Here is a 25,445-nt window from a genome sequence, read left to right as displayed (position 1 = left end):
GCTTGCGGTCATCGAACATATTCTTACCGCTATCTTTGGGTTTGTGCGCCCGTCTCCTCTTCTTTGAGTCAGTTCCTCCAGAGCCGGCAACCTCTCCTCTATGGACAGCAACCTGGAGAGTCCTGAACGCTCCAGTGGAGTGAACCGCTCGTTGATATCGGCAATTTGTTGTTGGAGTTGACGAGACAATCCACTGAGAGCATTCAGCAGTTTCTTCTTGTCTGTCTGCGGACTGGCCGAATGTTGCTGACCGCGGAAAGGAGTTGAAGGCGAATTGAACGCGAGACGTCGTCCAGCCATTATTCACGAACCAGCTAAAACCAAACAAAGAAACTTAAGATACAGTTCTTCTGAATATAGTAACACACGTGTCTGTGTGTATGCTCGTCTTGAAAGTACTGCTGTATCAGTCATGCCTATGACCTCACACGTGATTGGACGAGGAGTCTAAGGGTCCTCCAATCACATACGAGGTTATTATTATACGGAAGGACCAGGAAGACAAATGGTTGGGACTTTGAAACAGCTGATATGCTTTATGTAAAGTAGTGTTTTGGTCAGCAGAACGACTTTCCCTAGAAAACTGTACAGTGGTGCCTCTTTCTCCATTCCACCAGACAATCTTGGATGAGTCTGACATACATGCAATGTCAGCAATGTACCAGCAGATGTACCCTTGTGTCACTGAGGTTGAATGTTTTGCCATTACATGTAAACGGGTAACATATATGAATGTAACTTACTCAATCGATAGATGCAGAGCAGAAAGGTCAGCATATGTTCATGCTAAGTGGTGTGGAAACACTAACAGTTTTGAGGAACCCGTCCTTGACCCTGTAGCAGAACTACGACCAGCCATTATACAGCAGTTTATAGTTGTTAATGTTGTGTCAAAGGGTACGGCATTTAAAAATGTTCTTGCACACGTTTCCTGGCTTCATCCCCACCCGGACAGACATTTTTATGGAAAGCCAATAGAAGTTTGGGGCTTGCAGGGAACAGACACGTCATACCCAGCATCATTTCTGCCAGGTGAGCGCATTGCTAGAAGATGTGTGGTTAATACATCCTCTGTGCATTTAAGTAAGACCAAAGGAAAGGTCACTGTAGTCCTGCCACTATGCACTGTAGTTGAGCTCTAGGAGACTGTGATCTCTGCAGACCCCTCATTCTGATTCAAATGTTGTTTGCATGGAATGTTCATTTTACCTTGATTAAAACTCATCTTTTAAAGAAGTTATTTTGTGTATCTTGGGGGGGGACAACTGCCAAGGGAGGCCCACATCAATTTCTGACAATTTACGGCAGTTTTCGCCGTTGCCCGCAAATTGCCGTGAACAGCCGTAAACCTGAAATTCTACGACAATTTACAGTGCCGCATACTGCCGAAAATCCCACTTTTCATGCAGTGACACATTTTAGAATAGGAACAACTAGTGCTGTGTTAACACCAAAAGCGAAGCGAAATATTTGCACAAGTAGGTTCCAGTTCAATGCACAGACACGACTGGTTGAGGAGGAAGCAAATTTTCAAAAATTCCTTTTTCGCCAAAGTTGAAATCAAACCAAACACAACACCCCTCGCGGTTCTATCTGTAATTCACATCATAACTGTCTTAACGGAGATAAGCCCCCCCCTTTCGGGATGCAAATGAAGGCGAATCAACTACAACTAGTCGGGCGAGTGTGAACGCAGCGTAAGGGCTGTAGACAATCTGTTGGAGTGACAGGTATGTCATGGTCTTAAGGGTTGTGTGTGTGTGTGTGTGTCTTTGGCGCCTGCAGTATGAATGGGTTCGGCTCTATGACTGTCCTCGCTGTGCAGCGTGACGTACACACATTCGTGTTTTGCACCCTTGGCTATCATTTGCTGCCCTCTGCTTTATTTGGAATGGGTTGGCACACAGACACCAACTAGGCCCCAGCGTGCACCACCCTGTCAAATCCCTGCGTGGCCTCCTGGGCCGATGCTGCAGCATGGGATGTTTGTTCCAGGCGCTCGTTATTTATTTACGCTGGGCAGACAAAAGGTTTTTTCAGAGAACTCTCCTCCGCCTCTTTTGGGAAATATTTTGGGCGAGCCAACCCAGTTCAGCCCAATAGAGAAACGATCTTCAACTACAGTATACTTCTTGTACTGCAATGTTTCACCTCCCTGGAAAGGGAGTAACAACTCAAAGGGGATACATTTCTCTTTTCTCACAGCTTGCCGCTCGTCCTTCTTGACATATTTCCCAAACGTCACTGAAAGGCAGACACTGAAATCTAGGACAGAAAAGTATGACAATATTTAAGCTCCACCCCCTGCTGCTTCGGCACCAAGCAGTTACTAACTGTGTATGGAAACACTACTGTAATCAATCTGACATCCTATCCTTATCTTGGATGGGAGGTTGATGCCGCCCCCCTCCCCCCCCGCTCCCAGTATTATGTTAAGGGGAAGCCTGGGCTGAAAGCTGCCGCAATGGACGGGGAACCAACACCGTGGGAAAAACCACTGCACATGTTTCCTCCCTTGGAGCTTCTGCAATATTAGGCCTATTGCCTCTGCTGTTGCAATAAATTGTTTTGCAGGACAAATTGAAGCCAAATGTTCTGTGTGAGCTTCATGCAAAGTTGCAGTTACAGTGCCTTGCATAGGTATCGTCCCCCTTGGATGTTTTCCCCTTTTGTTAGTTTTATACAAGTAATCAGGTTCAATATAATGATAAATTTTTTTTTTTTTTACAAGAATAAAGAACAAAGAATAAAGAAAATATATTTTTATACAATAATGTAAATTAGTTTAAAAATACATAAGGAGTTAATGTTGCATAAATATTCACCCACTTGTCTGTATTTAGTTGATGCACTCTTGGGTTGTGTGTTGTGTGTCAATCAGCGAAAATTGTAGCAGCAATTGTACTCAATTCTTCCATGTAAAACGGCTCAAACTGTGTCAGGTTCCACCACATATTCTCAATTGGATTGAGATATGGCCTTTGACTTGCCACTCGAGAACCATCCTCTTGTCTTTGAACCATTTCTGGTAAGCTTTTGCTTGATATTTGGCCTTGTGTCTTGCTGGAAAATACAGCCTGCAAGAGAACTACGACTTTATCAGATTGTCCTCCAAGATTTAGTGATATTTTTCTGCATTCATGTTTCCTTCTACCTGCGCAAGCCTCTCAGGGCCTGCCGCTTAAAAGCATCCACTTCAGGAAGTTCACGTGCCCTTCAGGAAGTAGGTGATAGGTGGAAGCTGGCACGATGAGCTGGGGGAGTTTGCGTTCAAGTAACCCTGGGCTGATGGTGTTGAACGCAGAGTTGAAGTCCACAAACAAAGACTCTTTTCGAAGGCATCATCTTCTTTTCTCTTCAAAAGCTTTGTTATCTTTTCTCTGAGTTACTTTCAGAGAGTTTTCTTTAGTCTTCATGTTTCAATTTTAGTATGAATACTGATGAACCAGAGACTGGGCCTACAGGTGTTTTTGGACTTCTACTATTACTACTACAATCACTTGATACGCATCCGCTGCACTGGTGACCTGAAATTCATTTTTGTAACACTGATTGCATCTTTAGCTGGATATCTGTTGAATTAAGTCAATCACTCTAAGTGGGGGCATATTTATGCACATGATATTTTACACTATATTCTTAATGAATTGATTTCGTTTTGACATTAAAGAATCTCTTTTTGCAAAATATCTGATATTTACCATGATTTCATGTATTAAAGCAAGAAAAAGGTAAAACCTCTGGGGGATGGGGGTGAATACATTTACAGGCAGTGTATTCTGTTTCAGCCAGAATTGAGAGCTCACTTTACATTTCATTTCGGCATTAGATTCTGAGGGTGTTCAAGTTGGTGGTTGTGGCGACAGTGGGTGTCGGATGTCAGAAATATGTACGCCGTTGTTAGTGAGTATCATGTTCAGGCCTGAATGAAATGGGATAATCTTCTTAGCCCCTCCCACTGTCACACGCAGCCTGAATGTCAGCAGGATGGTCAACCGCCATAAACTGGTAAAGGCAAAGCTGAATGAGTAAACGGTGCAACCCCCCCCCTACTCATACACAGAATCAATTTTGTAACATTTGATAATGCTTATCGAGATGGCCTGCCCCCTCTGATTATGGTTTACAGGTATGTGCGTAAAGGGCACGAACTATAAACGGCCTCAGCTGTGTTAACGCGCAGCTGTTGTGGTGCTGTTGGAAGCGCTGGACGTCAAACAATTGTTTTAAACGGCCTTCTTCGCCCCTCCGTTCGCTAACAGGCAGAAGTATAGATGTGTAAGAGGCATAAATCACCTCACTTGCATCCTAAACAGAAAACTCAAGTTGCATATGTCAGCATTGCAACCTAAAATGCCATGAATCAGCATTCTCTAAGAAACGTGTCGGCCTAAATGACGACACACGAGCGCATTCAAAGGAGTGTCACTTGAGACTAACGTGTCAAAAAATGCTTAATGGTTTACTGGCGGGCAAACGTGCCGTTACCTGAGAAGGTCTGGTGTGGCTGTCCTTGTCTGCAAGTCATCACACACTGACTTCACTCGTTATCATCACTCTAATGGATTCATCCTAGACTTGATGTTTCCTTGCAGACTGGACTGAATCTCAACTCTAAATGCTCAAAGCGGGTTGTCTTTTTATTTGTATTTATTTTAATCCTCTCTACTGGCAGCACAGTGGCACTGGAACACAGGATCACAATTAGTCTTCAGCTTTCTGCTGCATAAAGTCAGGAAACTCAAAACCACCAGCACTTACGGTAACTTATGTAAGGTCCATTCCTCAGGTGGCCCATGTGAGGAGGAGGAAGTAATATCATGTTTTGTCCACACCTGCGGCATACCAGCTGATGGTGGAATTCAGTGCAGTATATGAAGGTGTTTTCTGCTGGGTACCTTCTCTAAAACCCTGCAGTGCAGATTTAAAAACCTGGTGGAAGTGATAGAGGGAAGGAAGATGCTATGTGACAAATGCTCTGAGCCAAGCGCACATGACACGATGGAGGGGTGACAGTGCAGCTTGTTAGCCACCATGATTTCCTTCAAATCTATTATTATTTATTGTGTTTTCAAAGTTGTATAGTCAGTACGATAGTGACCGGACAGTTGACCTTCCTGGTGCCTCCTCCAGAGGGCGTCGTAGGCTCCTGGTGTGGGATTGTGTCACAGGTTTAGTTACTTTGCTGCCTTGCTGGTGTCAGACTGCACGAGTAGTGTGCATATTAATGTGCCCTTGATTTTACAGATTCATCATCTATTTATTTACAATGAAACTGGAAGTTATGGGGTAATTTATCTGTAGCCTGTCTTGTATGACAAAACATTTTGTTTTGTCACAAGCAGACACTCATACAAAATATGTCTAATTAACTTTTTAACTTTTGACTTAATCCATTTGTTAGAACTTTATTTTTTTTAACAACAAAAACCTTAACGTTGAATAAAATAGTGTATTCCCTATGATCCTCCACAAATCATAATTTTCGTATTTTCAAGATCATAATTGTAAATGTAAAAGACTTTCTTGAGGGGGTTAGGCGTCCCCCCTAATTAATGGTTGGGAAACACTGGAGGTGATAGTGTACTTATGTGTTTACATGCATACATCCTACTCTCACTGCTGTAAAACGTTAGCCCACTGTAAACTAATAAACTTTGTATTAAAATAGACATGGCTTCAGTTTACAAAGTAATCAATATGCTTGGTAATGACAAAGACATTCAAAAATAACACATTGTTTTATGTTTACGTTTCTGGCAGACAATGTTCCTAAGTAGCTGCAACTAGCTGTATCCAGGGTCCAGCAGAGTTAGGCTTCCATAGTCTTGTTCTCAACTACATTTAAGTTCCCTTTTACATGTTTGTGCAAAAGCTTAACTTCCCATGAAAATTTTCCATAAACATTCCGTCCCTTTGCAACACTAATTGGTTGTATTAAAAGACTTGCGCGAACAAAACTGGTTCGGTCCTATTTCTGTTTCCATTTTGATCATGACGTACTCTGAGATCACATCAATCAAAATCTTAAACCTTTTCACTCCTTCAGTCCTTGGGATGAACTTGTGTGCATGCTATCTTTGACAAATCCAGTCTCCTTCCAGCTTCTCTCCTCAATAAATACATCTATTTTGGCATCAGAAATGTGAGCCGTTTTTTTGCTCTGTTGAAAGTTGTGTGTGAAGTCTACGCCATATTTCATGCTTCATGCAAGTGCAGTAATGATCAGCTGATTTATAGTACAATCCTACTAGTATGATAGTATGATCATTTCCTTTCATTTGCTCTAATTATTTTAAGACTGAAGTGATGTCATGTATCCCCTTTGTTCCTATTTCTTCCACACTGGTCTTGCTGTGAGATGTTGATTCACATCTTTTTGCAGCCTAACTAGTTTACAGTCTCCACTGTGGAATGTCTCTCACAGAAGGGACATTGTCCTCCTGGCTGGCTGTCTGACTGGCTGGACACTTAATCAGCAGATGCTAGGTACATTGGCTCTCATCCACAGAGCAGGTGTTGTATGAGAGCTGTCTTTCTTACCATTTCGTGGCAGTATTGACTAATCCGATCATATTGATTAATGTCCTACTTTCACCACGCACGCCTCTGGTTGTACAAATGGAGGTGTTCGTTTCAGTCCAGTTTTTTTAATTTAGATTGGTAACTGCGCGGTCGCTCTCTTGGATTACAGCCATCGTCAGGTTGTTGTTTTATTTTTACAGTGTATGAAGGGAAGTTTTGTAAAGTGCTGGGAAGTGATAAAGAGACGCTGTATATGTCACGGCATCTTCATGCTCCGTCGCCATGGCGATCAGCCGAGAATCCTTCCCACACTTGGGGGTACCAAACACACATTAGTGGTCGGGCTCAGTCAGGTAACCAGATTCGCCTGCAGCATAGAGCCATTCTCACATTTACAACCACATCCACTTACCGGAGTCAGGATGTCTGTCTGAAACTTGACCTGCCTTTCCTGCAGCAGCAGCAGCAGCAGCAGCAGCAGGTCCAGACTGAGCATCTCTAAAATATCTCCACACATGTGTTGTGCTAAATAGATTTCTTAATGTTTGTCTTATGTAATGACTTACAGATTTCACATCAGTCCCTGAAAGCTAAAAGAATGTTCACATTCTAGACTTCCCATCACCGAGGGGCGTTGGTCAACTGGGCTGACACCCCACACCCTCTTCTCACTTTTAATCACCTTCCCCCCATCATTCTTAAATGGAGACATTTTAAACCAGTGACCGAATTGTCGGGTGAGTTTATGTCTGCTTTGTCCACGCCGCACCCTCGTTCTGAAGAGATAACGGGGGGAGTTGATATATGTATTGATTGTAAGGTCTAATGCAGAACTACAGGCATGTCTGCTAACCCTCCAGAGTGGCGTGCGTTAAGACGGCGAGCGTACACCTTTAAATCGTCCACGTCCACTTGTGACTTCTCATTGGGGTCAAATAACACTGCATTGAAGGTGACAAAATGTATATATAATGTAATTTGTAAGCACGCTTAAGCTTTCCTCAGGGGGAGCAGCCCTGGACTTCCTCTCTTGAAACAAAAGGCTGGCTTTTGTTGCACGCAAGACGGAAAGACATTCCTGGGGAGGGAGAGAGCCATGTGTGCACGCTTGCATACACGCATGAGCACAAACACATGTCATGTGTTTGTGGGTACTGCCCCCATTGGGTGGGGCGTGCTCTTCCTTATTTGGAGTGTGGAGTGGACTCTGAGTGTGTCTGTGTATGGGGGTGGGGAGTTTAATCGAGGTCACATGGATGTACAGCAGAATCCCAGCGATGGAACGTAGAAACTTGTTCAAGCAAGACCAGAAAGAGTAAAGTACACCAGTAAAAAAACAAAAAACTAATGACTTGGAGGAAGAAACTTGACAGCTGGACGGAGAGCGAAAGAGAGAGAGAGAGAGGGGAGGAGGAGCAGCAGCAGCAGCAGCAGCAGAGTGGAGAGGGAGGAGGAAGCAGAAAGAGATAAGAGTGTGGCAAACAGGAGACATTGAGGGGAAGCACATGTTTTGAAAAATGCCCACCAGCTTCACCGTGGTCCCCGTGAAGAACGGCGCCAAGAAGGACAGCGAGGAAGAGGATGTGGACGACAACAATGTGCTGAAGGAGGAAGACGAGGAGGCAGCGGGTGAGATTAGATTTTATACGTTAACGCAGTCATGCGCTATGGTCCTTTAAGTGGCCTTGGATGCAGAAGTTGGCTCAGAAAGTTCCAGATCTTTGCCCGCAGCATCCAGTGCACACTGGTGACTTGGCCGTGGATCACGGGATGCTGTTTCCTATGTGGGTGGATCACAGGTCATTTAGGGTGGATGGTGTAAAGGGTTAGGTTGACTTGCATGGGAAGGCCCGTTCATTTTCCGCAAGTGCGTGAGATAGGAGTTTCCCGACACACGCCACTCCAGAGAGCTCAGGGTGACCGTTTGTTCCCACTTTTTGGCTCTGGATTTGGGCTGTAGTCACAGGCGCTCTAACATCTCTCTATGTTGATTAGCATTGACACGCCCCTCTGAAGACCTCGCTGAACTCAAGTGTGCAACAGGAGAACAGAACCGTTCCACGGTGCCGTGGTTTGGGCAGGGTGCGTGTTTCCAGGTCCGGATAGGGAAAACCGGGCTGTGCAAAACCCAACAGGTACCCTGTATTCAGTCGGCAGTCGGTAAAAAAGTTTGTGGAAAGCCGGCTTCATTGGAATTTATTGTGACGTCGGATTCTCAGTTCTTACTGGCTTCTGCCCAGCAGAATCCACCGTCCCACCTTTTAACAATTCTACTCAGAGAGCTCACGGACTGTCGATTTAACAGACTTCTCTAACGCTCCCGCTGCTGTTCGTGAAGCCGCTGCTTTTTTCCGCGGCGGCCTCGCATGGCGCCGGGCCATTCACTCTTTCATTTCTGCTCCGGAGCTGCAATCACGGTTGTACGCTGGGGTAGACTTTACAGAGAGGGGGAGGACCGTTGGTTTACCAACGCGCATGCAGCCGCTCGCCTCAGACAATGGCCGACAACAGATCAGCAGGTCGGGGGCACATAAAAGCTCGGCCCTATGGGAGCATTGGGACCTCACACCTTGTTGGGTTTGGACCACCCTGTCTCCAATATCCACAGATCACCTGCAAGGAATAAGAACTGTTTTTGTAGGTTCATTAATTTTCGTTGTGGCAGTTTGATGTTTTAATTCAATAATGCGGACAGACTGGGTGCACTGTTAGAGTTTAAGGTTTACTGGGGAGGGTCCTTGATACCACAAAATCTGTTGGCTCCTGAGTGTGCTATGTAGGGCGCCGTCACTGCTATTGATTATCTTGCTAGCTCGCTTCCTGTTGGCTGAGTAGGGCGGCCCCACACTGTATTGTAAAGCGCTCTGTGTTCCCATCGCTTCTGAAAAGAGCAGCTTGTGTCGTAGCTGAAGCGCCTCTCATGACGTCACATTTGACTTGTGAAACATTAATTGTTTCTTTAATGTCTCGGGGAAGTAAAGGCACGTAGCGAACAATGGCAAACCTCAGTCTGTCCTCCTGTTTCACACGAGAAAAGGGTTAAAGCTCTGGGTTCTGCAGAGGGGGGAGCAGGAGCTCTGTTTGATTGTCCTTTGTCACTCTAATATCTCCAGCTCAAGCCCCCCCCCCCCCCTGGCCTGAACTGTAGCCACCGACACTTTGCCTTTCACTCACACCAGACAAACCACAAGGTCTTTCACTTGGCCTCCAGCTGGTTTGGAAGGTCCTATCTACAAGTGAATTAAATACAATGAATAGTATGTGGAGCAGCGTGGAAAGAAAAGTAACTATTGCTCAAACCCCAAAAGCAGGAGGGTAGATCGCCATGACCTGGTCAATTGAAAAGTGGCTCACGGGCCGAGAAAGTGTGAGCACTCTTGCTGTAGGCGGAGGCCGGCAGCACATGTGCTCACACTCTGCAGCTCACAAGCGTGTCAATTCCATTTACTTTATATTGCACAGCCCAAATTCACAAATCACTAATTTCTAAAACGTCTTTACAGTCGGAACACATTAAACATCATCTGTCTTGGGACCCTCTCATCGACACAGGAAAAAACATTTTTAAAAACACAGATAAAAAAAAGGAAGACAGTTTAAGAGAGATCGGGATGGACAGAAATGCTGTAGATGTCACGTGTACAGAATGTACAACATACTATTTCTTACAAATACTTTCAAGGCAAATTACAGAAATGATTTATACATTGAGTAGTAAGGAGAATAATGGTGGAAAAATTATTACTACTAATAACAAAAATGATTAGAGTGGTAATGGTGTCCGCAATTGTGATGTGACTAATAATAAAGACGCAGCAGTGGATATAGTAGGTCAACAATGGTAACACGGATAGTAATGGTCTCCGCAATAATAATTTGACACCTAATTATAATTTCAGTAGCAGCAGATGTCAGCAGGACCAAGTCCAGAGAGAAACACCATCCACAGAAACCTGTAAGGAGAGAAAGCACAGAGACTCCAGGGAAGAAGCAAATTCTATGGGTATAGACACTCAGCTTTTTTCAATGATGAGTGACTCCTAAGCGACTAGATGTTCACATGCACACTAATAATCCACCAATACTCACTATTTAGAAATAAATACAGGTAATGTTTACAGCATATTTTAAAGGACTGATTTGAGCACTGTTAAATTGAGGTAGAAGCCAGATTAAAGGTTTTGTGAAATATACGTATGTGGAATTGTTTCAGTGTTTCCCCTCGGTTTAAATTTTTTGTTTTTTGAGTGTAGGGGTGGGGTGCGGACGGCCGGGGGTGAAGTGTGCTGATGGGCCTGTGTTGTCTGAGTGAACACTGAATGCTGGGAGAGCAGCACCTCTAGGAATGTAGGGAGTGATCCACCATCTAAGACATGACATCATAAGCCACAGATTATTTGATTTAGCAAAGCCAGTCCTGAATATAAATACAACATTTGTGCGTTTTAAAAAGGAATAACAAACTATTCTTAGCACTTGAACTTCCCTGACACGGGAGGTTCCTAAAGCAACTAAACTAGCATGAACACATGTGGCTGCTGGCAAAGATAAGGACATACAAGTATAGCTACTCTTCACTTAGCCTGCACCGAGGGACAACAAATGCACACATCTTTCATATGTCTACTTTGGTTGTGTATTAGTTTGTTCCCTCAGGGCATCCATAATACCTCACTGTTACCCTGCATGGAATGCTGGCTATTCTTGTCCTGTTCATTAAAGAATGCATGTTATTTCCATCACGGTCTCATGTGCAATTATTACTTTAGTTCTATCAGTATAAAGTGTGCTATACAACTTTCTCATCCTGTGCCTGCCAATGGAGGAAGCCTTCATGAACTCTTTCCTCATCTCCCGGATACATTCCAGAGCAAAACTGAAAACATATTGAACAATACAGTTATTGGATGTTGTTAACCAGGCTGACGTGTCCCCCTTCCTGCTGACTGATCGTCCTGCTCTCAATGTGGTGTCTCTGATAAGCCCTCAACCAATGAACACGCACATATTTGTTCCTTTCTCTCTTTCTCTGTTCCTTCCCTGCTGGCTGTAGTTTGTGTGAGGCCCCCAAGGGTTCATATGGTTTTCACAACACTGTATAAACATGGTGAACTTTTGACTCCTGCACTGGTTTTTGGGATCGGATGCACCCGGTGGTTAAATCTGCTGTGTCTACACACTGAGGCCCTTGGGTTTGCAAACGTAGAGTTATCAACGCCACGGCCAACCCACTGTGATACTTCAGGGTTCTTTGTATTTACAAAACCTGTTTAGTACTTGTGCTGTGATGCGGCTGAGTGCGGACTGTGATATTGCCACTGCTGTTGGAAATGATCCTGATGCCAATAGTGCTGGAATGGAATGTGAAGTTCTGAGTTGGAGATGCAAAATCATCTTTGATTTCTTCCAGTAACTGTAATATTGCATTGCTGCTTCATAGGGCTGTCACAATATGAAATCTTTGTTGTGCGATTATTGCACCAACATTTATTGCGATAATGCGATATTATTGCAATTTTCAGACCATTTTATGCCACTGCTAACATAATGACAATTTAATAGCATAGTAATAAAAGTACGCTATTTCAAAGAACAAAGAATGTTTTATTTGTCAGAATGGTTAAACATTAGAATCTGAATGTGAAAGAATATATCCCATATAAATAAAACAAAAAAATAACAAGTGCAAGGGACACAAAGCGGTGCATCGGGCTTGGTGCGATGCGGTCAGGTTTGAGAAAATGTGTCCAGCGGAAAGCCGGGGAGGTTTAATGCGGGGCTTCGACCGGTGAGATTTTAGCTTAGCTGTGTTCACTGCTTCTCTTCACCTGTTGGTGTCCGCTCTGTGTCTGTGTGCGCGCTGCATAAGCCCCGCCCCCGCTGTCCACAAGGAAAAGGGACAGAGGATCAATTATTAAATGTTGGTGACGTTTATATGTCAAATAAATATCGCACCACCAAAAATTATTGCATGCGATTTCAGAGAGTGTGCGATATGTCATTTTATCGCATATTGCGACAGGCCTACACTGGACTGCTGTATATGACAGCATTAAAAAGTACAACACATACAAATCTATTTGTCAACAATAACCAAAATGGGAAGCACGAAAAGCACGAAATACAAGAAGACAAACCGATTGAAAAATGAATGGTCCAAAAGAGGTGAGTAAATAAACATGTGTCTTCGTCTTGCTAACTGCTTTACTGCTGTTATTAGCGAGCTAACGCTAGCTTGATCAGCTGGATGACGAGTAAACGGCAGCAGCAGACCTGCTGGAGGCTCCTTACATTCCTCACTTCAAAACGGGACAACGTGGTGCTCCCGTGCCATGTTACGTCGACTTTGCATATTTCGCCTTTGACACACTTTCGGGGCTCTCACGTGTCACGCATAGAGCGTAACAGTCACGCATTGAGCGTGACAGTCACTCATTTCGATCTTTAGTAATGCACTCCCGCCACACATTCAATTTCTCACGCTAAAAAAAAAACTGGACTTCGATTCCTCTTCAACCTCCTACTGCTCACACACCTTGGACGACTAGTCATCTCTTCTACAAGGCCACCAGACATCCAGGCGACCTGAAATCGGACTAAGTATCGCTTTCTTTAAACCAAGCTAGTCTGCTAAATTTGTTGTTGATTCTAGTGTCTTAAGTTAATTTGATTGCTGATTTGCTTTAGTTTTTGTCGTCTCACGGCCAGTTCTCTTTGTTTGAAGTTATCTTGGTTGCTAGTTTGCTCAAGCTCTTTCAGTCTTTTAGTGCCAGTTTGTGTTCTAGATTCTACTATTAAGTTAACTGCCAGTGTGCCCTCCTAACTCTGCTAGGTTTTGACCTGATCTAAGTCTGTTTTTGCCTTGTTTTCTGAAGCAAATAAGACTTGTATCCTTAAACTCTCATTTTGTCAAAACACCACATGGTGATTGTTCACTGATTAGGGTGTCAAGCTATTGGTGCTTTGCATTTTGAGGAGTTTCTGTCGAGGCCAATCGACCTTTTGTCTCCTAAACGACGGGGGAGCGTCCAGCGCAGCCGCAGCCGACTTCCACTAACGAGGGAGTATTTAACTAGAAATCGTGGTAAGCGTTAGCTTCAGCGTTAGCCTATCCTTGCAGCACGAAGACGAGCAGAACAAAGACCAGGGAGTCTTTCGTGGAGTCAAGACGAGCAGAACAAAGACCAGGGAGTCTTTCGTGGAGTCAAGACGAGCAGAACAAAGACCAGGGAGTCTTTCGTGGAGTCAAGACGAGCAGAACAAAGACCAGGGAGTCTTTTGTGGAGTCAAGACGAGCAGAACAAAGACCAGGGAGTCTTTCGTGGAGTCAAGACGAGCAGAACAAAGACCAGGGAGTCTTTCGTGGAGTCAAGACGAGCAGAACAAAGACCAGGGAGTCTTTCGTGGAGTCTTCAGGGCGGCTGAATGCGGCGCCTTCTGCTATTCTTAATAATGTGTTTGACCTCTTTACCCGTGCCTGTTCGAATCTCTTCCCGCAGATACTACAGGCCTCGGGCTAGATCTGCTCTCTATCGTAACCTCTCCTCTCTCACCTATCCCACCCGCTCCACACATGTCCAGCACCTCGTCACTGGAGGTCTCTGGAACTGCCAGTCAGTGACTCGCAAAGCTGACGTCATCTCCGGCTTCGCGATCCAGCAGTCACTCGACTTCCTCGCTCTCACCGAGACCTGGATCACACCTGAGAACACATCCACCCCAGCCGCTCTCTCCTCCGCCTTCTCCTTCAGCCACACTCCCAGGCCCACTGGTAGGGGTGGTGGCACAGGTCTACTCATTTCACCCAAATGGAGCTTTTCTCTTTACCCTCTACCACCATCCACCCCATTGTCCTTTGAATTCCATGCTGTAACAGTCACTCACCCGGTACAATTAACAATCGTTGTCCTCTACCGTCCGCCAGGTTCCTTAGGTCATTTCTTGGAAGAACTGGACATTCTCCTGTCTAATTTCCCCGAAAATGGACCTCCGCTCATCCTCCTGGGTGACTTCAACATCCAGACAGAGAAGTCATCTGACCTCTTACACCTACTTTCTTCCTTCGCTCTGTCACTCAGTCCCTCTCCTCCTACTCACAAAGCCGGCAATCACCTTGACTACATCTTTACTAGAAACTGCTCTACCACTAACCTCTCTGTAACTCCACTTCATGTGTCTGATCACTTCTTCATCTCTTACTCCCTTCCACTCTCTATAACTAACAAACCTCCCTCATTGACTAACTCCATACCGGCTCGTCGCAACATTCGCTCCCTCTCTCCCTCCTCGCTGGCATCCTCTGTTCTATCAGCCCTCCCTTCAACTGATTTCTTCTCACTCTTGCATCCAAACGCTGCTGCAGAGTCTCTCCTCTCAACTCTTTCCTCCTCTCTAGACTCTCTCTGCCCTCTTACGACACGACGGATTGGCAAATCCCCTCCGGCTCCGTGGCTGTCTCAACCGGTCCGTGCCATGAGAGCCACCATGCGAGCGTCGGAAAGGAGATGGCGTAAATATAAACGACCTGACGACCTGCTTGAATTTCAATCTCTCCTCTCCTGGTTTTCTGCTTCTATCTCTGCTGCCAAAAGCTCCTTCTACCAATCCAAAATCGAATCCTCATTCTCTAACCCCAAAAAACTCTTCTCGATCTTCTCCAATCTTCTCGAACCCCCTACCCCTCCTCCCCCCTCCACCCTTCTTCCGGGAGACTTTGTCAACTACTTCACCAAGAAAATAGCTGACATACCCACCTCCTACTTCTCGCGTCCCACCGACCTCACCTCTTTCGCCCTCACTTTCCTCTTTCACCGCCCTCCTAACCAAATTCTTACCCTAGTAACCTCTGCCCGTCCGACCACCTGCCCTCTTGACCCCATTCCATCACATCTTCTACAATCTATCGCACCTGACCTTCTTCCGTTCCTCACCTGTCTCATCAACAACGCTCTGTTATCTGGCTGTTTTCCCAATTCTCTGAAGGAGGCAAGAGTCAACCCTCTCCTGAAGAAACCCACCCTCAACCCATCTGAAGAAAACAACTACAGACCGGTCTCTCTTCTTCCCTTTTTGTCCAAAACCCTTGAACGTGCTATCTTTAATCAACTCTCCTCTTATCTCCACTGTAACAACCTCCTTGACCCCCACCAGTCAGGTTTCAAGGCAGGCCACTCCACAGAGACTGCTCTCCTTGCTGTCTCAGAGCAACTCCACACTGCTAGAGCCGCCTCTCTCTCCTCTGTCCTCATCCTTCTGGACCTCTCTGCTGCATTTTACACGGTCAACCACCAGATCCTTATTTCCTCCCTTCAGGAACTTGGTGTCACAGGCTCTGCTCTCTCCCTTCTCTCGTCCTACCTCGACGGCCGCACCTACCGGGTAACCTGGCGAGGATCTGTGTCAAACCTTGTCCTCTTACTACTGGAGTTCCTCAGGGTTCCGTGCTGGGTCCCCTCCTGTTTTCGCTTTACACCAACTCTCCTGGCGCTGTCATTCGCTCGCATGGCTTCTCTTACCACAGCTATGCCGATGACACCCAACTAATTCTCTCCTTCCCTCACTCGGACACCCAGGTGGCGGCTCGGATCTCTGCCTGTCTAACTGACATCTCCCAGTGGATGTCCGCCCACCATCTGAAAATCAACCCCGACAAGACTGAACTACTTCTCTTTCCCGGAAAAGATTTGCTTACTCAGGACTTGACAGTCAACTTTGGGAACTCCGTACTAACGCCCACTTTGACCACTAAGAACCTCGGCGTCACACTCGACAGCCAACTCTCCCTGACTCCCAACATCACCGCGTCAACGCGATCCTGTAGATACACGCTCTACAATATCAGGAGAATACGTCCCCTTCTCACTCAGAAGGCAGCGCAGGTACTGATTCAGGCTCTTGTCATCTCTCGCCTGGACAACTGCAACTCCCTCCTGGCTGGTTTCCCTGCCACCGCCATTCGACCTCTGCAGCTCATTCAGAATGCAGCAGCTCGACTGGTCTTCAACCTTCCGAAATTCTCCCACACTACTCCACTCCTCTGCTCTCTTCACTGGCTACCGGTGGCCGCCCGCATCCAGTTCAAAACATTGGTCCTCACGTACCATGCTGTGAATGGATCGGGTCCAGCTTACATCCAGGACATGGTCAAACCTGACATCCCGACCCGCACTCTCCGCTCTGCATCTGCAAAACTACTCGTCCCTCCCTCACTGAGAGCAAAACACTCGACTAGATCTCGACTCTTCGCTGTCCTTGCGCCGAAATGGTGGAACGAGCTCTCTGAAGACACCAGGACCGCAGAGAGCCTTCACATCTTCCGCCGCAAACTAAAGACACACCTCTTCAGACTCTACCTCGACTAAAGACTAACAAATTGTAGCACTTAAATTGTACTTGTAACGTCACTCATCTATAGCAAATTGTAAATTGGCTTATTTGAGGAAATTGCACTTTCTTGTTTCTTGTTCTCCTGAGTTTGTACCCTATGGTTCAATGCACTTATTGTACGTCGCTTTGGATAAAAGCGTCCGCTAAATGACATGTAATGTAATGTAATGTAGTCGAGCAGACGTCTCTGCCTGCGTCATATGACTCACAACAACTGCCCCGCGCTGCTGGCTGCTCTTTCTTTTACGTTGGCTCTGCGATTTAAAATGTATTTTTGTTCCGCGCGCATCTCCGCAACTCATTGAGTGACGTATTAATCGTGCGACACAACGAATCAATAATGAAATTCGTTGCCAACGCTTTAAATAATCGATAATTTTATTGATTTCACCAATTCGTTGTTGCAGCCCTATTGCTGACGCTTGCTGAAGCAAAGAGTCGTAATCTTGTCGAGTGTTTTGCTCTCAGTGAGGGAGGAACAAGCTGTTTGGCAGATGCAGGAGCAGCTGTGAAGCAGTGGCCAAATCATATATACTTCCCTAGAAATTCTTCACAAGTCGCATTGAATAGACCTGTGCAGCCACGTCCCATGTTTACGAGCCTTGTATTTCAGATGTAATGGATGCCTGTTACAGTGGACGAGGCACGACTGTCCTATTTCTATCATAATCCAACCAATACAAATGATTAAAATATCTCTCTGGTCAAAGTCTGGCATCAGTTTATCATTTTCTGTAATCAACCGTTAGGAGACTCCAGTTTAGGTGTTACAACACTTCCATTTATTCATAGTGGAGGTTCTGGACACAATCCGCTGTTAATTGGTCCTTGCTTTCACGCCATCATTTTCTTAAATCTTTAAAATAGACAAATCTTCCGCAATTTATAAGGAAACTAGTATACTTACTAATTGTTTTCATATGAAAAACATGCATTGTTTTACTCACTGTATTATGTTGTTACTTTATATGCACAATTCAGTTCAGGGTGTCTGCTTTGTTTCAACTAACTATGTGGGGATACAGACAGTTTAAGTATCCTGAGACCCATGAGGGTCAAGAGCCCCCCTCAGTTACTTCCCTTTTACGGACTTCCCTGCTTCTACTTTGTTTTCATGATACTTACCTGTACCCTGGAACGTGAACTATGTGTTAAATAGACACCTCAACGGTTTGCTGCCCGTACTCTGTAGTACCATTTGAAAAGAATAAAGCTTAAAGAGAGAAGTTCTGAGGTGTGATACTCTTTCATAACAGCATTTTAGCATAATTGTTTACCAGCCAAAAGCTGGTGTTTGTGTAGTAAACACTGTTGTATCTTCCAATGTATTGATTTCATTTGAAAAAATAAGAATATTCCAGGACAAAAACAGTGCTCGTTTCTTTCCCACCTGGCACATTCCTCTTCACATGTGTGAAATGCAGGTGATATTGCCCCAGGATTTGCATATAGAGGCTTGTAAACCGGAGCATGACTTTGATTATCAACAGACCTCTTAGCTGATACTCTTTCGCACGCAAGCAACATTAAACCCATCATGTCACGCTAAACTGACTTTTCTGCACTCAAAGTGGACACTGTGATTTATTTCAGAAAGATTAGAGACCACTCTGGTGTGAGTCAGAATGGCATCCTCGAGTTTCTCTGCTGCTGCATCACCAATTGCCAGTGAAAGTGTGATGGATGGAGGGGGGGTTGAAGTGCTTCCTTTAAATCAGAGAATTTCTAGAAGCAAAGGTCTGGAAGATCATAATGTAACTACTTAGTGGGATGAAATATAGAGGTATAGAGTATCAACATTTAGATTTAATGAATGCACTGTAGTGAATTTGAATTCATAATTCACCCTTGTTCTTAGTGTGGTTCTACACACTGTTGTTTCAGGCAGTTATTTAGGTAATGTGTTATACACGTAATTACGACTGTTCCGGGATCGCGGCCCCTTTTAAATGTTCTGTTGTTGCTGATGACGTAGAGCCCGTTGCTGGGAAGATTACAGGGCTGCGCCATCTTGTTTATTCATTTGTTGTTGTGGAAAAATAAACGAGACTCACGCTTGTGTTCTCAACTTGAGGAATTGCCTTTTATGTTCAAATGCAACTTCCACACTGGTGACCCCGACGTTGGCTTGACGTATTAGCAAACGCGACTCGACCATGACCGCAAACGCTGTCACCCTGAAACTCCCCGAATTCTGGGAACCGTCGGCATGGTTTGCCCAGACTGAAGCGCAGTTTGCGTTGCGGGAGATAACCGCTGATACAACACGGTATTACTACGTTGTGTCAGCTCTCGGTAACTCCACAGCAGCCCGAGTGGGGAGTCTCCTTAAACATCCTCCAGCTACGGAGAAATATGCAGCGCTGAAAGCGCACCTGTTAAAGACTTTTGAACTGTCCGACGCTGAGAGAGCTAGCAGGCTTTTCTCCCTCCAAGGACTGGGTGATGGCAAACCGTCTGAGCTCATGGACCGTATGCTGGATCTCCTGGGTGAGCACACACCCGATTTTCTTTTCATTCAACTTTTCCTGCGTCAGCTGCCTTCCCAAGTCAGAGCTGCATTGGCCAACACCACAATCACTGACTGTCGAAAACTGGCTGAAGAGGCTTATACATTTTTCCTGGCGAGTCAAGGGCACTGTGTCATGGCCGCGCTTCTTCCCACACAGGACATGGGTAATAAACCGGAGCGACTCTCCATTGCCCGCCTCAAACGGGCTCATTTGGACGTTTCTAGGCCCATTGAATCGGCCCAGCCCCCACGACGCGGGCGTCCTCCAGCTCTGCACCAACCGCCTTCCCTCCGAAAACTCCCACACACGTCGCTCCTTTGACAATGGAGGATTCCACCCTTGTCGCAGCAACCTCTTCTTGTCGGCAGCTGTCTTCAGGTCGTCAGCAATCTTCAGGCCCCTAGCAGTCTTCTTCAGGCTTGTGCTTCTATCACGAGAAGTTTGGACCGAAGGCTCTTAAATGCCGCTCGCCATGCAGTTTCGGCGGGACGCCACGGCCGGCGCTCATTAGTGGCCATGAGTGTCGGCCGCGTAGGCAGGCTGCTTTTTATTCGTGACAGCATCTCCGGACGACGTTTCCTGTGCGACACGGGTGCACAGAGGAGGACCCCCATCCGCACGTATGGAACAAGGTACATTCAGTTGTGTTTCGGAGGCCATCGGTTTGGCTGGGATTTTGTCACGGCAAAAGTCGCCGTTCCCCTCCTTGCCGCTGATTTTTTGTGTGCGCATGGACTGTTTGTGGATATTAAGAACCGTCGTTTGATCGACGCTGTCACGTTCTGCTCTTATACGTGCACGCTCAGCGGGGCCCGACTCCATACGACTGTCTAGCATGCTCTCCCCATCAGATGACTTCCACCGTCTACTGGCTGGTTTTCCAGCACTCACCCAGCCCACTTTCTCTGCGTCTGCCGTGAAGCATGGTGTGGAACACCATATCGCCACTACTGGTCCACCCGTCTATGCCCGTGCTCCGTGCCTCGACCCGACCAAGCTTGCCGTTGCTAAGGCTGGGTTTTCTAACATGGAACGCCTTGGAATAGTCCGCCGATCCGACAGCCCGTGGGCGTCACCCCTTCACATCGTCCCCAAACCTGGTGGCGGCTGGCGCCCATGTGGCGACTACCGGCGGCTTAATGAGGCAACGACACTTGACCGATAACCAGTCCCGAACATACAGGATTTTTCAGCACATCTGGCCGGTATGGTGATTTTTTTAAGGTAGACCTCGTCCGGGGCTATCATCAGGTGCCCATGCACTCACTGGATATTCCAAAAACAGCAGTGATTACGCCGTGAGAAAACTCAGCCCAATCTTTTCAGCACCTGATGGACTCGGTTTTACGTGACCTGCCTTTTCTTTTTGTGTATTTGGACGACATTCTTGTAGCGAGCACGTCCAAAGCTCAGCACCTGTCGCACCTCCGAGCACTTTTCGAGAGGCTCAACCAACATGGCCTGATTGTTAATCCTGCCATGTAAACAATAAACAAGTGCCAGTTTGGTCTCTCACCATTGACTTCCTGGGACACAGAGTCACCAAGGACGGTGCAGTCCTATGTAATATGTTTTGAGATTGCATTTACAGTAATTCTAAAGCTTTGATGCTCTTGAGGAAACCCGCATTCATGTTAACACCGGATTTTCACCGCAAAACAGACGCACGCTTCCACGGGCGGTTTTTGTACATGCCGTGGAATACATATAGATTCCAACTAATGGAACCGTTTACTAACCAGCTATAGAGAGCTGAGAAAAGCACAGAAAGTTAGCTAGATCAGATAATTACATACATTTATTTCAGAGAGTCACATTTTATCCAAAGGTGAAGAAAAGATTATAGATTAAACCCTTCTTGTATTATTTCTCAAAATCTCTACGTTTTGAGGTAATTGAATCCAAATATTTGTTGTTCTGTGATGATGGATGTTAAGAGACTATATATCCCGCGTCCTTTGTACAATGGTAGTTTTCCTAAAATTAGATTTTAAACCCAAAACATGACCTTGCTTAATTCAAAATGTTGAATCATAATCCCTATAACATGATACGTATCGAGTTGCATAGTCTTCAGTAGATATATTTGTCTGTGTGTCTGTCATATATATCTATATGATATAGATATATATATATATATGATTATATATATATATATAATCTATTGATCTGATATAGATATTTAATGTTCAGTTTAAAGTCGCCCCATGATGAAAAATTGATCTGGACTCACTCAATGACAGTGAAACGTAATGTTTACGCAAGCACAGAAAAGTAAACCCCCCCTCCCTGTGATAAAATCACAAACCATCAAATTATAACAGCGTCCCTTTAATACAATGGCGTATTCCTCCTCCCCCGAGCCTCGCTGCAGTGATTTATAAAAAGTTCAGGATTGGGCTAATCTGGTTACGGGATTAGTGCCCACTTCACAGGCTCTGAGGCGGTCCGATTCTCTGCTGAGACAGTCTTCATTGGCTGGAGCGTGCACCGGGCCCTCTCAGATTAGGATGACTGCATCTCTATTAATATTTTGTTTTTTTGTTGATTTATATCAAAAAGAAGTGTTTAATCAACAGAAATAACAGTGGGCAAATGACAGGATTCTTTCATTGTTTCCATGATAATTACTTTCAAATCCTAAATATTGATAACACTTAACTAAAAATGTTCATTCTTTCATTGGATTTCATATACAATTATGTTGTTGTACAATGGAGTTCTGTAGTGAAACGATGAGTCAATCAATCAATTAGTCATTCCACAAGTCTTTTCGTGATTATCAAACTATAATTCCAAATCTTAACTGGTTCCCCTTAGAAAATCTCACCTTCCCCTCTGGGGAATTGTCATGGCCATTATATTGTTTTTTAGACATAGGCATAAACCTTCACTATTTCAAAGTAACTAATGAATTGATCATCTGTATTCCACTGATCAATCCTCAAATGTGGTTATGGGCCACACATAACTATATTCTACCCTGTATGACGCCAGTCGGATAGTGCTGACGGTGTGGCCCTGGGACTGCATGGGCCCACACCAGCATGCTCTCAGGTGCAGGATGTGGTGTTGTCTGCTCCCCGGGCTGGTTCTGATCGATGGGCCGTCTCCACCTGGAGGTCAGACGGTAAATGGAACTGCTCACCGAGGCACCACGTGCACTAAAATTGATTCAAATGATACACTGTGCTGCTTTGGCCTCGGACACGTTTTTTTTTGTGAAAACATCCATCCACTATTTTCTCAACAGCCACTCTCTAACACTGTCTGCTTCACATGCACGGCTTCCCTCGCTTTCTTTGCTCCTCCCTCTTTGTGATTGTGTGTGTATGTGTGCATGTGTAGCGGGGATCAGAAGCTCAGGGATGTGTGTGTGTGCTTGTGCGGGTCGGTGGGAGGGTGAGGGTGCTTTGTGATGCATGGCTGATGTCGCTGACGTCGCCGTCACGGGCCACTTTTCACACACACACACACACACACTAACCCACGCGTTGTCACAGAAGTAGCTGATCCTTCACATTATCCACACAGCACAGGCAGCATTCCTGACTTGTGCACCTTAGTAACAATATATCTATACTTTGGACCCCCATTTACTGGAGATCCCCAGGGACCACTACTAGGACCCCCTCCCCTTTTTCAGCTCTGCTCCTCAGAATGGAGCAGAGGGTAAGCGCTCGACGGAAGGGTAAGTTTTCAATAACTGAGCCCTTTGCGAGCATCACTTCATGCAACCTATGCTGGCGAAATTTGGTTTTGCGTATTGTGCTTTTTAAAATGTCTGTTTTTATAAGATTGCTTTGTAAGGATGGTTGTTTGATTAATGAAAAAAAATGTATGAAACAACCATCCTCACACGGATGCATTTTTTTATTGTTTAGTATTTGTCGGTCCATCGCTTTAAAGGAGGTGGTGTTGTGAACTAGATTTAGTGCAAATGGTTTTAGCGAGAGAAAGCATTATCAGAAAATAGCTTGTAGGGGTCACAAAGTCAGAAGTAGCGATCTAGGAGTGAACAATCACTTGGTACCGTTTCTGTCCAGCAATTTAACTAAATCTGTACTAAACTGCATGTTGATGAAGTGCAATGCTTTTATGCTTCTGATTATTCTCAACCTGAAAGCTGAAAAAACATTTTTTACTTCAGATAACGGAACAGATTTCTGAGCTTCTACTGTCTCCACAGCTAACCCTCTTCTTTTTTTCTCTCCTGGTACAATGAGCCGCGGGCTAACTCCGGCAGCGTTAGGCAGCTTACAACGTCATCACAGCGCTGCAGCTTAGTGGCTATAAATAGGATGCATAGTCATTTATCACCACACTGGCCATGAAAGGCTGAGCCCTCACCGTTTAGCACATCCGCAGTGTACCTGGACCTTACAGGTAAATCTCTACCAATCAGTGAGCAGAGTGCTGATGGAGACTGACGTTAGCCCGAGCTATGTGTGTGCTAACTGATAAAGGCTGCTTTCCCAAATGTGACAGGCGACAGATGGACAGCTGTTCTGATTAATAACTCCCTTGCAGGGAATCCCACTCCCTTACGTAACATCGCTGACTGTGATGTTCTTTAATGATTAGATGTCGAGCAGTTTAGCAATGCATCAACAGGAAGGAGTTTAAAACAACATCTGCCCTCTTAAAAGCCTCATCTTGCAACAATATTGTTTTTGGTCAGTGGCACTGGTGTATTTGAAGTGAATTAAACAAATCGCAAACGTTTACTCCACGGGTCAGAAACTCCCCCTTAATTATTTTGTGAAGGATATGCAATGTGGCCGTGGCACATGTGTCGGAACCAACACCTCCGACTAAAAGGCTCCCATTGACTGGCTCTAAACGTTTGATCCATTTTCAACAACATTGTCTTGGCCCAAAGCTGAGCCAACATTTTGCAGCAAGCTTGTTCATTTATTATGTGTGCAATCATTCCAAGGTTGAAGGCTCCAATAGAATTCGCAGAAATGAGCTTCATGATGAGACATGCAACATTGGTTAGTTGAGTTGACAAAGGGAGTAACTCTGTCCTCAATAGATTTTATTTTTAATTTAAAAAGATATATATATATATATATATATATATTATATATATATATATATTATATATAAGCTACATTGTGATGTATTGATGTTAAAATCCTTTGTGCTTTAGCAAGGTCAAATTTTTAGGGCTTGCCTAGTGCGCTATAGCTCAGGGACAGTGCTCGCCACCCACTAAAGTGGAGCACACCTGCATTCATTCATCAGCCAGTACATGAGAGGTTTCATCCTCTCACCTCTCTGTTATAGACCTTTTCTCTTTTTTAGTCTTTGAAGAGCTTAATTGTTCTACTGCTGCTATGATTCAAAAACACAATGTTTTGTTGTTTGCTGAGTCAGCTGGACTGTCAACAGTGATGAATATCTCTGTGTTTTGGACGCCTCTGTGTTTACGTACATGCAAAAAGGAAAAAAGGGGGAGTGTCGAGGAGAGGGCACACACAGTGTCCCAAATGTGCGCGCTTTTTTTTCTTGAAATGACATGAGTAGTTGATGTTTGGATTTTGTGCAATGGAGGATGGGTAATAATGTGGAAGCATGTACATGGTCAGCCATCACAACTATGCTGAACCTTATTATGATGGAATTTCTGAAACACATGGAGGGATAGCTTCATTTTTCTTTTAATAGTCTAAATCCTTCCATTATTATTATTTCCCAAAAAGACAAACCAGGATTTCCATTGAAAGGTCGGTCCAACATTGCCTTTTTTTTAGACACATGTATCCCCAGTAAACATGGTTTTCCAGGAAGCAGAATGAATTAGTCCTGGATAAATGGTTACTTGTCATAGGCACAGAGGCTAACATCTGTCACTGCTTCTGCAGATGCATGTGGACCATGTCCCCCAGGACTGTCCAGTGGCATGTACCGACGCACACTCCCGTGTACACACCAACATTTAGGATAATATTTAGGATAACACGACATATTCTTTGTCCCTCCACTTCTTCTTTTTGTGTATAATCTACTACCAAT

General features: G+C 45.0%; 1 protein-coding gene across 11 annotated transcripts in view; it reads left to right on the top strand.

Moving 5' to 3' along the window:
- Nucleotides 1-25,445, top strand: part of slc12a7b (solute carrier family 12 member 7b) — a 59,335-nt gene that overhangs the window by 8,781 nt on the left and 25,109 nt on the right. For 4 of the 11 annotated variants that reach the window (XM_078097028.1, XM_078097027.1, XM_078097025.1 and 1 more), the window contains exon 1: nucleotides 7,007-8,154. The exons of 4 other annotated variants lie outside the window; for them this stretch is intronic. In XM_078097028.1, the coding sequence (XP_077953154.1) occupies nucleotides 8,043-8,154 (112 nt within the window). In that variant the 5' untranslated portion in view covers nucleotides 7,007-8,042. Of the gene's footprint in view, nucleotides 1-7,006; nucleotides 8,155-8,639; nucleotides 8,661-22,817; nucleotides 23,116-25,445 lie in introns of those variants that run through there. 3 more of the 11 variants (XM_078097026.1, XM_040166745.2, XM_040166746.2) reach the window with 2 other exon arrangements.

The sequence above is a fragment of the Gasterosteus aculeatus genome, chromosome 21 (genome assembly GCF_964276395.1).
Source record: "Gasterosteus aculeatus chromosome 21, fGasAcu3.hap1.1, whole genome shotgun sequence".
NCBI classification, from domain to species: domain Eukaryota; kingdom Metazoa; phylum Chordata; class Actinopteri; order Perciformes; family Gasterosteidae; genus Gasterosteus; species Gasterosteus aculeatus.
This window is presented reverse-complemented; position numbering and strand designations above follow the sequence as displayed.